The sequence below is a fragment of the Beta vulgaris genome, chromosome 4 (assembly GCF_026745355.1).
Source record: "Beta vulgaris subsp. vulgaris cultivar EL10 chromosome 4, EL10.2, whole genome shotgun sequence".
In the NCBI taxonomy this organism is placed as follows: domain Eukaryota; kingdom Viridiplantae; phylum Streptophyta; class Magnoliopsida; order Caryophyllales; family Amaranthaceae; genus Beta; species Beta vulgaris.
This window is the reverse complement of record NC_079205.1, coordinates 41,241,836-41,256,220: the sequence shown is the minus strand read 5'-3', so window position 1 is coordinate 41,256,220 and position 14,385 is coordinate 41,241,836. Positions and strand designations below refer to the sequence as shown.

Sequence of the window (14,385 nt, the reverse complement as noted above, 5' to 3'; positions counted from 1 at the left end):
CTTACTTGACCAAGTAAAACTCCTCCAATTTCATGTTTATTTAGTGATTGTTCAGTTGAACCTGTTATAAAAGAATGAAGATATTTTTGTCACTTTTATTATAGTGTATGTATATATGATATAGTGTATCAATTTATGATATAGTGTATATGTTTGTGATATAGTGTATCTGTTTGTGATATAGTGTATTTGTGAATTTTAGTCCATTTTTGAGTTCCATAGTACTTAATATTTTTGTTAAATTCAACAGTGTATTTGTGTGTGGTATAGTGTATCTATATATAATATAGTGTATCTATATATAATATAGTGAATCTATATATGATATAGTTTTCTTTGATGATATAGTGTATTTTGTGATGATATAGTGTGTGTTAAAATGATATAGTGTATGTTAAAATGATATAGTGTGTGTTAAAATGATATAGTGTGTGTTAAAATGATATAGTGTGTGTTAAAATGATACAATGTATGTTAAAACGATATAGTGTATGTATATATTATATAGTGTATTTATTGATATAGTGTATGTTAAATGATATAGTGTATTTTGTGATGATATAGTGTATTTTGTGATGATATAGTGTGTGTTAAAATGATAAAATGTATGTTAAAATGATATAGTGTATATGGATATGATATAGTGTATGTATATATTATATATTGTATTTATGATATAGTGTACCTATGTATTAATATAGTGTATGAACATTACAGTGTATCTGATATAGCGTAATAATCTGTAGTGTATGTCGATGTGATATAGTGTATTTATAGATTATATAGTGTATTTATGTATGATATAGTGTATATGAGTTAAGCATATATAAAGGACATAACCTTTTATGTATGATATAGTGTATGTGACTTAACATTTGGTATTTTTCAACTTTACGGACGTAACCTTTTATTACTATGGCCATAATTAAATAAAACTAACCCAAGTGTAGTTAAGCCATGGTTTAATGACATAAAGTAATAATTACTTGTATTGGGTAGCGCGCATAATCTTGTGATGATCTTCAGAACTGCAGTCACTTCATTTAAAAAGAATAGCGCCCTTTCATTTCTTGTCAGCTATTCCAAAAAGAAACCCACCATACGAAGCAAGGCGATTTTGAAGCGATTTTAAAGCGATTTTGAAGCGATTTTGGAACTCATTTTGTTAATTTAGCAAGGTACCACTACAAGAAAATAGGTTTTGGGCGACGAATTTGAAACTCAAGGGCAACAAAACTGAATATCGTGGCCCATAGTTGACAACAAGAGCGACGAGTTGAATTTGTTGCCCTAGGGAACACTATTGTGCGACAAAAATGTTTTTTGTTGCCCAAATACATATTAGGGCGACGAAACTAAAATTGCGTTGCCCACTACCTTAATAAGGCGACAAAATTACATATTACGTTGCCCTTGTTTAGTGATGGGCCAGTCCAAATTAAAAATTCGTTGCCCAAACCAAAGAGAAAAACGCTAAAAAATTAAACTCGCTCCAAAATTTTCCCCAAAAACACGTTCCTTCCCTCACCCAGAGACTTCAACTGCTCACACCTCTCAACTCTCAACTCACACTCTCTTGGTTTCACGGTGGTTCAGGGTGCCATCTTCTTCGTTTTTTCCGGTGATTTGTGATTTCCGACGAGATATTGGACGTCTCTCAGGTGACGACTTCAATTGTGATGGCCAATTAATTTTTTCATTGAATCAAATCGACATATCTCACGTTTCTAAGCATCTTCTTTGATGAATTCTTTAATTATGATCGAAATTTCGGTTTATGGTTGCCTAACCTTTATAAATTTCGCAGGTGGTGATGTGGGTGGTTGCCAGAGATCAACGGTGAGGCTAGCGGCGATTTCGGCGGCAAGGTTGGTATCTTTTATTGTTTTATCCTCTCTTCTTGTCAAGCAAAACCGTTCTTTACCTTGAATTATTGTTATGAATTTTGAAATTTCTAGGTCTTCTACTTTCTTTTTCTTTTCTCTTCTTCATCATCATTCTTTGTATTTTCCTGTTTCAAATTTGCTGTTTGATTTACTGTATTGTTACCAATTTTGAATTTTATTAATAATCATGTTTAGGGATGGCTGTTCACAATAGTTAAAAAGGGGATATTATAGTATGTAGACTCGTTGATATCATTTTTTGGGTGCTAGGATTTAGTGCTTGACCATTACTATTTCTGTAGACTATTAGAGTGTTTGAGGGCTAGTGCATTACACAACCTTGTGAAGGCCATAAAGGCAACTTTTCTGCCTTAGACAAGATCTTGTGCTTTTGAAAGTGAACTATTTTATTAGATTATACTCCTTAGGTCCCGTAATGAATTTCATACTTGTTATTGGGTTGATGAAGATTTTCTTTTTAAGTGTTATTGTCCAAATTTAAGTTCAAATCAAACTTTGTTTCTATCACAATACTCTTTTTTCTCTTTCCATCCATCGACATTGTCTTTCTTCTCTTTCTCTTTACCACTAACAAGTTGAAATTCTACTTTTATTACTGTTGGTCAGATTTTTATGGCTATATATATTGAAGAGAATCATCTGATCAATTCAAAAAGTATTAATTATATCATGCTTTATTGCTGCTGCTTCTGCTTCTAGATATATTAGATCAGATTTGGTTTAGAGAAGATACCAGACAGTGAATGTAACAATACTTGTATGGATGATGCTATGTGAGAACTGAGAAGTAATGCGAATTAACTAGTTTGATAGCTAGATTTTTAATGAAATAGCGTTGACATGTAGGCCCTGTAAGCAAAGGAAGATAAATAAGGATGATTATTATCTCAAATTCTGCAATAGCTAGATGAAGATACACCGAGAAAATTATTTCTTTTTGAATTGAATGTTTTACTTTTTAAAGTGCTCATCCTTCATAGTGTCGTTGTCCTTGTTGTGATTTTTTTTTAATTTAGTTGTCTGCACTACCCCTCTGTAGACACCCCCCTTGCTGCCACCACCCACCTCAGACACTCTTCCTACTGCCACTACCCACCTCCCAGACACTCTCCCTACTACCACTACCCCCTACAGAGACTCCCCTACTGCGACCACCCCTTGCGCCCCTCCTTGCTGCAACCACCCCTGCAAACACCCCCTTGCTGCACTACCCTCTACGACACCCGCTTGCTGCAACCACCCCTGCAAACACCCCTTGCTGCACTACCCCTCTGCAGACACCCCCCCTTGCTGCCACCACCCCCTACTGCCAAAACTAATCTTTCAAATTGACACTATTGCTCGATAGTGCCAAAACTATTTTTTCTTGCATTCAATTACCTAAGCTAGTAAGTTTGGAGATAATTTTTTTTTCTAACTGAATGAGAGATATCTTTTGTTTTTCTTTCTTAAGGATTTTTTCTTACTTGATTGAAAGAATGAATACCAATCGAAGTTGGATGAATCATAGTGGGATAAAGGATAGGCGAAAAGCGGAGTATAAAGCAGGGGTCAATGAGTTTCTAGAGTTTGCTTTCAAAGAAAAAGTGATGAAACATCACTGAAATGTCCCTGTGTGAAATGTAGATTGCTTTTTGCCCAAAATCTAAAAGCAATGCAAATTCACTTACTAGTACATGGTATCGATAATGGTTACAATCCATGGGTGAGTCACGGGGAATCAGTTGAGCTTGAAGGTGAAACAGAGGTCGTTTCAGACAACGAGGAAAATGAAATAGAAATGTCCTTTGACGACATGGCTCCATTAATTTTTGAAGCAACAAATGCATGGAATTCAACTACTTCTTCTGTGCCCGATGATAATGGAAACAATAGAAAGTCAGACAATCATGAATATCCTAAGGAGTTAATGACATTAGTAGAAGACATGGAGGCCGAGTTGTATCCGGGTGTACCACATTCAAAAGATTAGAGTTTATTATCTCATTGCTACACAATAAAGTTAGCAATAAATGGAGTGATAAATCTTTTTCAATGTTATTGAAGACCTTACATAGGGCTTTTAACTATGACAAGAATTTTCCTGCAAATGCTTATGAAGCAAAAAAATACACAAAAGCACTAGGGTTAGATTATGTAAAGATTGATGCTTGTGTTAACCATTGTATTTTGTTTCGAAAAGAATTTGCGAATGAAGAAAAATGTCCTAAATGTGTAGCTCCTAGATGGAAGGAGAAAGTCGTGCAAGGTGGTGATGAGTATTCAGATGGCGAGGATGTCCAAAAGACAACTCGAGTTCCTCAACTGATCTTGCATCATTTCCCCTTAATTCCACGACTACAAAGGATGTTTATATCTTCCAAGTTAGCAAGACATATGCGATGGCATAAAGATGATAAGAAGGATGATGGGATAATGAGACACCCTGCAGATTCAGAAGCATGGAAGTCTTTGGACAAAACATTTCCAGACTTTGCTAAAGATGCACGTAATGTACGATTGGGTTTAGCTAGTGATGGGTTTAATCCTGGAGCTAACATGAGTAGTAGATATAGTATTTGGCCAGTGATGTTGGTGCCGTACAATCTACCCCCTTGATGTGTATGAAGAGTGATAATATGTATTATCTTTATTAATTCCTGGCCCTAAATCTCAGGAGATGATATAGATGTATTTTTGCAACCTCTAGTAGATGAACTTAATGAACTGTGGGAGTTTGGGGTAAAAACGTTTGATGCCTATGCGAAAGAGACTTTTAATATGCGAGCGGTGTTGTTATGGACCATTAATGACTTTCCAGCTTATGCTAATTTGTCTGGTTGGAGTACCAAAGGGGCCCTTGCATGCCCTAATTGTCATATAGACACAAAATCTCATTATTTGAAGCGTGGACACAAATATTGCTATACAGAACATCGAAGGTGGTACCAATCGATCACAAATGGAGGCTTAATAGGAGCTCCTTTGGTGGTAAGGTACAAAGGGGTCCTCCTCCAGTTCCTCTAATGGGGTTTGATGTTTTGGAGCAATTAAATGGATACTCAAATATGGAGTTTGGAAAAGCTTCTAAGGGAAAACGCAAGAGAGGTGAAAGATATATTGTGCATCAATGGAAAAAACGTAGTGTCTTTTTCCAATTACCTTATTGGAGACATCTCTTGGTTCGACACAACTTGGATGTGATGCATGTGGAAAAGAATGTGTGTGAAAGTATATTAGGCACAATGCTTGATTTACCGGGAAAGAATAAGGACTCTTTAAATGCCCGACTAGACTTAATAGACATGAAAATGCATGATAAGCTACGTCCAAAGTCACTTGGGAATGATAAATGGCAAGTCCCACCAGCACCTTACAACTTGACTTTGAGTGAAAGGAGAAAAATAGTCACATTTCTATCCAAATTAGCTTTTCCAGATGCTTATTCATCAAATATTTCAAGGTGTGTCTCCTTGCACGATGGGAAGGTAATGGAATGAAAACTCATGATTTTCACGTTTTCATGCAAGACTTACTAACACCTGCCTTCCAAGGTGTTTTAGATGAAAATGTTCTAACGCCTTTACAAGAGCTCAGTCTTTTTTTCAAGCAACTGTGTTCTAAAACCTTAAAGGTAGCAGAACTAGAGAAGATGGAAATGAATATAGCAATCACCTTATGTAAGCTGGAGCGCGTATTCATTCCTGCCTTCTTTGATGTAATGATACATCTCCCGATTCACTTGGCTACTGAGGCTAGAATGGCAGGTCCTGTACATTATCGTTGGATGTATCGCTTTGAAAGGTCAGTTGTTAGTAGTTATGGTTATCATAGGATTGTATACATGTAGTGTGTTTTACTAATATATCTCTTTTAGGGCAATGCGAACGTTCAAATCATTCTCGTGCGGAACAAAGCTCACCCAGAAGCTTCAATTGCTAACGGGTACATTAAAATGGAATGTCTGACATTTTGCTCGAGATATATGTCTAAGATTGAGACGTTACACAATCGTCCAGATCGAAATGATGACATTAACCATCCTCAATCCTGTAACTTGTCTGTCTTCTCTAAAATAGGCAAGCCTTTAGGGAAGGCAAGTCTAACAGAAATGACTACTAAGGAGAGCGAGAAGCTCAACTTTACGTCATGTTTAATTGTGATGAAGCAAAACCTTTCTTGACGTAAGTGTGATATTTTAACATGCATAATGATTTTTTTTTTCCATTAATAGAACTAATTAGTTGCTTACATTCTTATGTCTAGTGAATATGAGCATGCACCAATTTCTCAAAGGATTGACCTTTGCAAGTGGTTTGAAGATAGAGTAAGTGAACACATTAGTTTTATTTTCTGTATCTTTATTTTGTTTCCGTGGTTAACTAATAATGATATGTAGATTACAAATCTATGGAAAGAAGGGGATCCTAGAGTTACTGAAGAATTATTGTGTTTAGCATGAGGACCGATGAAAGGTGTTGTCACTTTTGATGGATACGTCATTAATGGGTTTAGATTTCACACCAAAAAGCGGCAAAGAAATCGAAAAACACAAAATAGTGGCGTAGTTGTGAAAGGGGACGAGGAAAGTGGGCAAAAGGATTTCTATGGGGTTTTAGAGAAGGTTATTGTGCTAGAGTATGATGCTCTTAAGAACCGAACTAGTCCCATATCGTTCTGTTTAAGTGTAAGTGGTTTAATGTGTTCGACGAAGGAAAAGGGATTAAAAAGGGTAATTTAGGAGCAGTGCTTATTAATGTAACTCAGAGGTTAAAAACCAATGAGTCATTTGCATTAGCCTCTCAAATTGACAAGTCTTCTATGTACCATGTCATAATGAACCACAATGGAGATTTGTTATTAAGGCAAATCCAAGGAACTTCTTTGATTTCCCTAATGACGAAGAAACCGAAGAAATTGAATCATGAGGAGGATGAAGATGATGAAGATATCGAAAAAAGTGAGGATGATTTTTCGTTGCCCAAACCTTTGTGCAACGAACTTGTCCCATTGGGCGACGAATATTTTTGTTGCCCAAAACCTATTTTTTTGTTTATGATAGATTTGATGAGAAATTTTTTTTTGTGTTATCATAGGGTTTAGGTTTTTGTGATGATTATTTGAATTTTTTTAGCGAATTGTTATTAGTTGTTAGTAAACAAGTTGATAATAAGTGTATCATTTTTAGTGATTAAATATTATCGTTTACATATGCTGTGAATTGATGACGTGAAACTCAACAAGTTAATTAAAACAGGGGGTAAGATAGGGGGTAGTGTAGTGGTGGTTTGAAATTTGGTTTTATGCTGATTTTTGGTGTTTTTCGAAGGAAAAATATGGCTTCACTTGATCAACTTCACCCAGTCTGGATGAGATTCTTCGTTTCCATGTTTTCCCTCGACTTTCTGACCCAAGGGATAGAGAGTGTGTGAAAAGTGTATGCAGGGAGTGGAGGAGTATTGCACGCTATGGTTTAGAAGATGCGCACCAATTGTTGGGTATGGAAGAGATTATCTCCTTTCATGTGTTCTCTAAACTTACCGGATGGAATTCAACAATTGTGAAGAATGTTTGTAAAAAATGGAGGAGGATGTGGATTGTAAGGGAATCAGTTCATTGGACGCCCAACTAGGACAACACCTCCACCAAGATGTGGGCTCTGAAGTCCATAATTGAAGGTGATGGGTTTGATTTCTGGGCTCATATTAGTGGTGAGTGGTGGGTTTACTGTGATGGGTTCCAAATTTTGTTTGCTGAAGAATAAAACTTTGATGAGGGTTAGTTAGGGGCTTAGGGCTAGGGGTTTTACAGTGTGTTTTTGGTTGGCACTGTAAGTAAAGAGCCCTATTGATCTAAAGAACTCCTTTTTTTGATGATCAAGAATGTTTAAACTATGATTATTTGTCACTGAATAATGACATTGTGATGTCATATCAGTGACAAATCTTTTGTAATTAATTGATGAATGCTATTTATATATGTATCATATATGAAGTTGGTTAATCTTTTTTTCTGTTATGTATATATGAATAATTGTGTTCTATTTGATATAGTGTATTTTGTGATGATATAGTGTGTGTTAAAATGATATAGTGTATGTTAAAATGATATAGTGTGTGTTAAAATGATACATATATTGTGTGTTAAAATGATATATATATTGTGTGTTAAAATGATATAGTGTAAGTTTATATATATATAATATATATATATATATAATATATATATATATATATATATATATATATTATATATATATATATATAATATAATATATATATATATATATATTTCGCTAAGTAAGTAAATCAAATAACACCAGAAAACAGCAACTACAACCTAAGCAAACTAATCCAAGAGCTGCCCAACTAGGTTGGCCCTCTCAAGAATCAACTGCTACAATTACTATACATCATTTTCCTTCACTCAGAATTCTCTCTACCCACTGTTTCTCCATAGAATTGATTTTCCGAGGCATTACTAACTTTAGCCTGAGTAGCACAGCTTGCTTCATACGTTATACTAGTACTTCAGGTCTCCAAACCACATTATTCCACATAGCTTCATTTCTTGCCCACCATATACTGTATACCAATCCAGCAAATACAACTGCAATTACTCTTTTCTGAAAGCCTGTTCTCCTACTCTTCTGGAGCAAGAACCATTGTCTATGTATCAATACTTGTATTGAAGATAAATGCAACCATGTCTTGACCAGATCAAGGCACTGAATTGATTAGTTGCATTTAAAAAACAAGTGACTGTGAGACTCTTCACCTACATCACAAAGTAAATATTTGTTTTCCTCCATGAGTCCCATTTTAACCAACAAGTCTGAGGTCCTCAGCCTTTGGTGCATTGCAAGCCAACAAATCATTCTATACTTAGGAATAGCCAATCTATTCCACACCAATATGTCCCACTGAACCACATCACTTACTCCTATCATCTTCTGGTAAGTGCTTGAGATACTCAATCTTCTCAGGCTCTTGAGCTCCTGCTCACTATAATACCTCTTCAATTCTGTCTTTACTTTGCAAACTTGCTTCCAGTACCAACAGCAATCAAGGGGTGGTTCATAGTCCCACCAAACAGCTTCCTTAATGTAAACTCCATGGACCCACTTCACCCACAAATTATCTTGCTTTGTGACTATTGCCCATACATATTTAGCAATTGCAGCCCTATTCCAGACTTTAACCTGCCTATCCCCAATCTCCCAGCTTGTTTAGGAGAGCAAACCTTTTCCCAGGATATATATCTGGGTCTAACACTATAGCAGCTACCTGTCCACAGAAAAGCCTTGCATACCTTCTCAATTTCCTTCAACACATATCTGGGAATTATGAAAATCTAGGCCCAATACTGGTGAATGCTAATAAGTACAGAGTTAATAAGATTGAGTCTAGCAGTGTAGGAGAGGTTTCTACTACTCCATACCTTGATACTTGAACTCATCTTCTCAATTATTCCATTGCATTCACTAACTGAAATCTTCTTTGAACAAATTGGAACTCCTAGATATAAATAGAAGAGAGTTATGAGTGAATCCAGACACTCTCTTGATTCTATCAATAACTTCTGTATCCACCCCAACAGTGTAAAAAATCTGATTTTTGTTCACTTATCTACAGCCCAGTTGAATCTGAAAACAACTTTACTGCCTGAAGCATTGTGTAAACAGCTGGGAATTTTCCATCACAACGTAGGATATTATCATCAGCAAAAATCATGTGAGACAGTTTGATATGCTTGCATCTTGGATGATAAGAGAATCTAGGGTGATTTTCTAAGGTCCTCAGAATTCTTGTCAAGTAGTCCATGCATATCACAAACAACAAGGGGGACATAGGGTCTCCCTGTCTCAAACCCCTCTTGGAACCAAAAAACCATGCAATGATCCATTAACCATAAGAGATAACTTAGGTGTACTCACACACTTCATTACTAGGCTAGTGAACTTTACAAGAAATTTGAAAGCCTTTAACATATCTTCAAGGAATTGCCAATCAACTGTGTCATATGCTTTTTTCAAATCCAATTTCATTATACAACTTGGCTCAACCTTCCTCCTTCCATAATGTCTCACCAAATCTTGACAAACCATAATATTGTGAGCAATAAATCTATCCTTAATAAAGGCTCCTTGATTCTCAGCTATAATATCAGGGAGAATTAGACTCAATCTATTGCACATCATCTTAGTTATGCACTTATACAATGTATTGCAGCAAGCTATTGGTCTAAATTCACTTACAGACTTAGGGCAAGACACTTTAAGTATGAGAGTTAGCATGGTTGTATTCAGTTCATTAAGAAGTTTACCTGAATGAACTACATCTAAGACAGCCTGAGTTATCTCTTCTCCAATAATGTGCCATGCATCTCTGAAAAAGTAACCACCAAAACCATTAGGACCAGGGCTTTTGCTGCTTAGTATTGAAAACAAGGCTTGTTTGACCTCCTGAGCTGTATAAGGTCTCTCCAAATTTTGGATGTGTTCCTCTGAAAGCACAGGGCCCTTCTCTATCACTACCTGCTTTACTCTTGTTCTATTGCTCATAGATGTCCCCGCAAGCTAACATAATAGTCCAAGAAAGCTTCATTAACATCCTTCATATTATCCTTCCAGTTACCCTCCTTATCTTCTATTGCATATACAGTATTCCTGATCCTCCTAGCTTTTATGGATTGATGAAACAAACTAGTGTTCTCATCACCCTCCTTACACCAATTGAGCTTGGCTTTCTGATTCAGAAAAGCAATATAGTCCCTGTGAACTCTCCTGTAATTCCCCACAGCTTGAGATTCCAGACTCTGCAACTCAGGATTATGAGGACATTTCTGCAACTCTTCTTGACTTCTAATCATTTCATTATAAGCTGCAATGTCTCTACTTTGCAAATCAGAATATCCCTCAGCATTTAACTTTGCAATGTCTCTACTTTGTATGTATATATTATATAGTGTATTTATTGATATAGTGTATGTTAAATGATATAGTGCATTTTGTGATGATATAGTGTATGTTAAAATGATATAGTGTATGTTAAAATGATATAGGGCATGTTCTCTTTGGCATAAAACAACTGAACTGAACTGATCTGAACTGAACTGAATTGAACTGAACTGAACTGAAATGAATAGTGATATGTGAGAGTAAAAGTATTGTCAAGAGCTGAACTGAACTGGTCTGAACTGATCTAAACTGAATTGAATTGAACTGAACTGAATTGAACTGAACTGAAAATAAGCTCGGGAGAACAGACCCATAGTGTATAATGATATGATATAGTGTACCTATGTATCATATAGTGTGTGTTAAAATGATATAGTGTATGTATATATTATATAGTGTATCTATTGATATAGTGTATGTTAAATGATATAGTGTATTTTATGATAATATAGTGTATGTTAAAATGATATAGTGTGTGTTAAAATGATATAGTGTATGTTAAAATGATATAGTGTATATTGATATGATATAGTGTACCTATGTATCATATAGTATGTGTTAAATGATATAGTGTGTGTTAAAATGATATAGTGTATGTTAAATGATATAGTGTATTTTGTGATGATATAGTGTATGTTAAAATGATATAGTGTGTGATGATATAGTGTATGTTTCTGTAATGCGTTTAAGTAAATATTTTTTGTATCTCCTATTATGTTCCTATAGGATATAGTGTACCTCTATATGATATAGTGTATCTATGTTTGATATAGTGTATGTTTCTGTAATGCATTTAAGTAAATATTTTCTATATCTCCTACTGTGTTCCTATAAGATATAGTGTATCTAGTTATGATATAATGTAGCTCTGTATGATATAGTGTACCTATGTATCATATAGTGTATCTATTTTTGATATAGTGTAACTATTTACTTGGAATGACAGCTAAATTAGATTCATCACTTGAGAGTAAAGCATATTGCTCGCCAAATTGATTTTCTATCTCATCATGAAACAAAACCACATTATCTACATAAAATTATAGTGTTAGTCTTTTGCTTAATGAAACAAATGAAATTATTGACTTCGATGTTGTTACCTTCAATACTTGGTGTATTATTGAGATCTATTATCAGTGAATCTTGATGCTCATTTTGGAATGAATTGTGATGCTGTTCGTCGTCGAGTGCTGCAATGCTATTCGTCGTCGTCAAGTGATTTAGGTTGTCTATATTATATGGTACAATACTCTGATTCAGATCTATTTGATCAATTAAACCCAAATTATTTTTCATGAATTTTTCGTAGTTGTTCAATTGAATAGGAAATTGTCGAAGCATCAATTTTGTTTGCAGAAATAATTTGAATGGAGAGAAACAATAATTTGCAGAAATTTTATAGCGATAGAATCTTTGGTTTTTGGAAATATTGAAGAGAGAGAAAATGACGGATTTTGGAAGTATTGAAAAGAGAGAAAATCGCGCATTTTTGGTAATTAAAAGTGAGTATTTCTTAACGGGTCACGTGCCTGGGCCTGGTCCACACTATTTTTAGTGTGAACCGGGTCCATGCAAGTCGGATTGATAATTTTAACCCATACCTCTATTACTTTAAACCAGATCTCTACCAGTTTAACCCGAAATTTAACCCGAGACATCTATCAATTTACCCCTCATAAATTGATGATTTATGACCATAAACTACTAAACTAGTAGTCTTATGCGCATAAATTGATACTTTATACCCATAAACTAATAACTGAAATACATATACTCGTCCTAGTCATTCTAGATAATTGAAACGCAATCTGACGCAAGACGCTTTCATATAAAATATACTTGTATGATCCCTTTACTATTATTATTAAAAAGGGTAGTCACTCTTATATGTTTCAATAGCAGTCTATCCATATTATAAACATACATTTAAAATAAAAATATTGCCAATATGAAAATTTTAAATCTACAACATTAACTAATGAAGGTTGAGATTAATCCACCACTCTGTTATCCAATTGTTGCTTCTCTTATAAAAACTAAACAATAAAACCAAAAAAAATGAGCTTAAGATCAATCCTTTGAATGTCACAATCTCGTGCACTGTTTTATAAAATCCAATTTTAATTTTAATTAGTAAATGATTTGATATTGGATATTAAATATTACTCCCTTCGTTCTTAAGTAGAGTATTAATTTCTTCTGGACATAAGTATTAAGAAGAAATCATGTGTAGTTCCTTAGTTGTAAATCAAATATAGAATTTGTTACACTTTTTATGAATTATTTATAAAGGGAAGAGAATGTGGGCCATAAGAAAAAGTGGGTGATGTAATTATAGTTGAAAGCAAAATCATAGTTTAATTGTTGACCCATATCAAATAAGTAAATGAAAAATCTTTCTGGGACAACATTAATGAAAAAATAGATACTCTATTTAGAGACAGAGAAGGTAGTTGATAAAATAGATTTGATGGTCATTTCTTTTATTACATGTGTGTTAAAATGACTCACACTGAAATCAATAATTACAAACTTTTATATGAGGCGGGCCACACCTTCAACTAATGGTGTGGCCACCTCCTTTCCTCTAACTAACCCATCCCCTCCCCTTTTCTCATGTTGTCACGCCCTTTCCCCTTTTCTCTCATTTTTTTAACTCTTTCTTTTTTCTATTTTTTTTTTCTCTTCTCTCATTTTGTCCTTTTTTTTTTGCCTCATTTCCTCTCTCCTCTTATTTCCCCTATTTTTTTTTCCTACTTTCTCTCTCCTCTTATTTCCTCTAGAATTTTACCATTAATTCCCCTCCCCTTCTCTCAAGCACCCCCCCCCCCCTCTCTCATATTTTTTTGTAAACTCTTTTTTTTTGTCTTTAATGTCTCTCATTTTTCCTATTTTTTTGCCTCATTTTCTCTCTCCTGTTATTTCCCCTATTTTTTTCCTATTTTCTCTCTCCTCTTATTTCCCTTATTTTTTTCCTATTTTATGATACGAGGAACACATTACTTCATAATAAGTCACTATTATTATTTGTATCCTTGTTTTATCATACGAGTAACTCATTTATTCTACAAGTAACCCTCATATATATTTTCAAATGACCCATTATATTATAAAAGTAACCTCATTAGTTAATAAAAGTAACCTTAATTAAATGTATGAGTAACCTTATTTATTTGTTCGAGTGAAATCATATGTTCACAAAACTAAACCCAATTATTATATAATTGCTTGAAATATTTATAAAAAGTAACCATAATAAATGTACAAGAGCCCATCAATTAGTTCATAAAAAGTATCCTCGTTATATATATAAAATAATCTTATTTATTCATAAAAAATAAAACGCGTTTCTTTTCGATGCTAAAGTGTTACTTTTAGTGAATTAGAGATTACTTTATCGAATACTAAGGGGTTATTTTACTAACACTAGGGATTACTTTTTATAATGCTAAGGGGTTACTTTTACTGTAAGTATAGGTTACTTTTTGTACCTATAAGGGTTACTTTTACAATAAATAGGGGTTACTTTTACTGAAAGTA

The 14,385-nt window shown here is 34.3% G+C and overlaps 1 protein-coding gene across 1 annotated transcript; it reads left to right on the top strand.

Annotated features, from left to right (window-relative positions):
• Window positions 1–3,941: 3,941 nt before the first annotated feature.
• LOC130591140 (uncharacterized) lies at window positions 3,942–5,736 on the top strand. Its single transcript, XM_057394068.1, has 4 exons — window positions 3,942–4,461; window positions 4,564–4,720; window positions 4,819–5,374; window positions 5,521–5,736. Exons 1-4 carry the CDS (start codon window positions 3,942–3,944, stop codon window positions 5,734–5,736), a joined length of 1,449 nt encoding a protein of 482 aa, XP_057250051.1.
• Window positions 5,737–14,385: the final 8,649 nt, after the last annotated feature.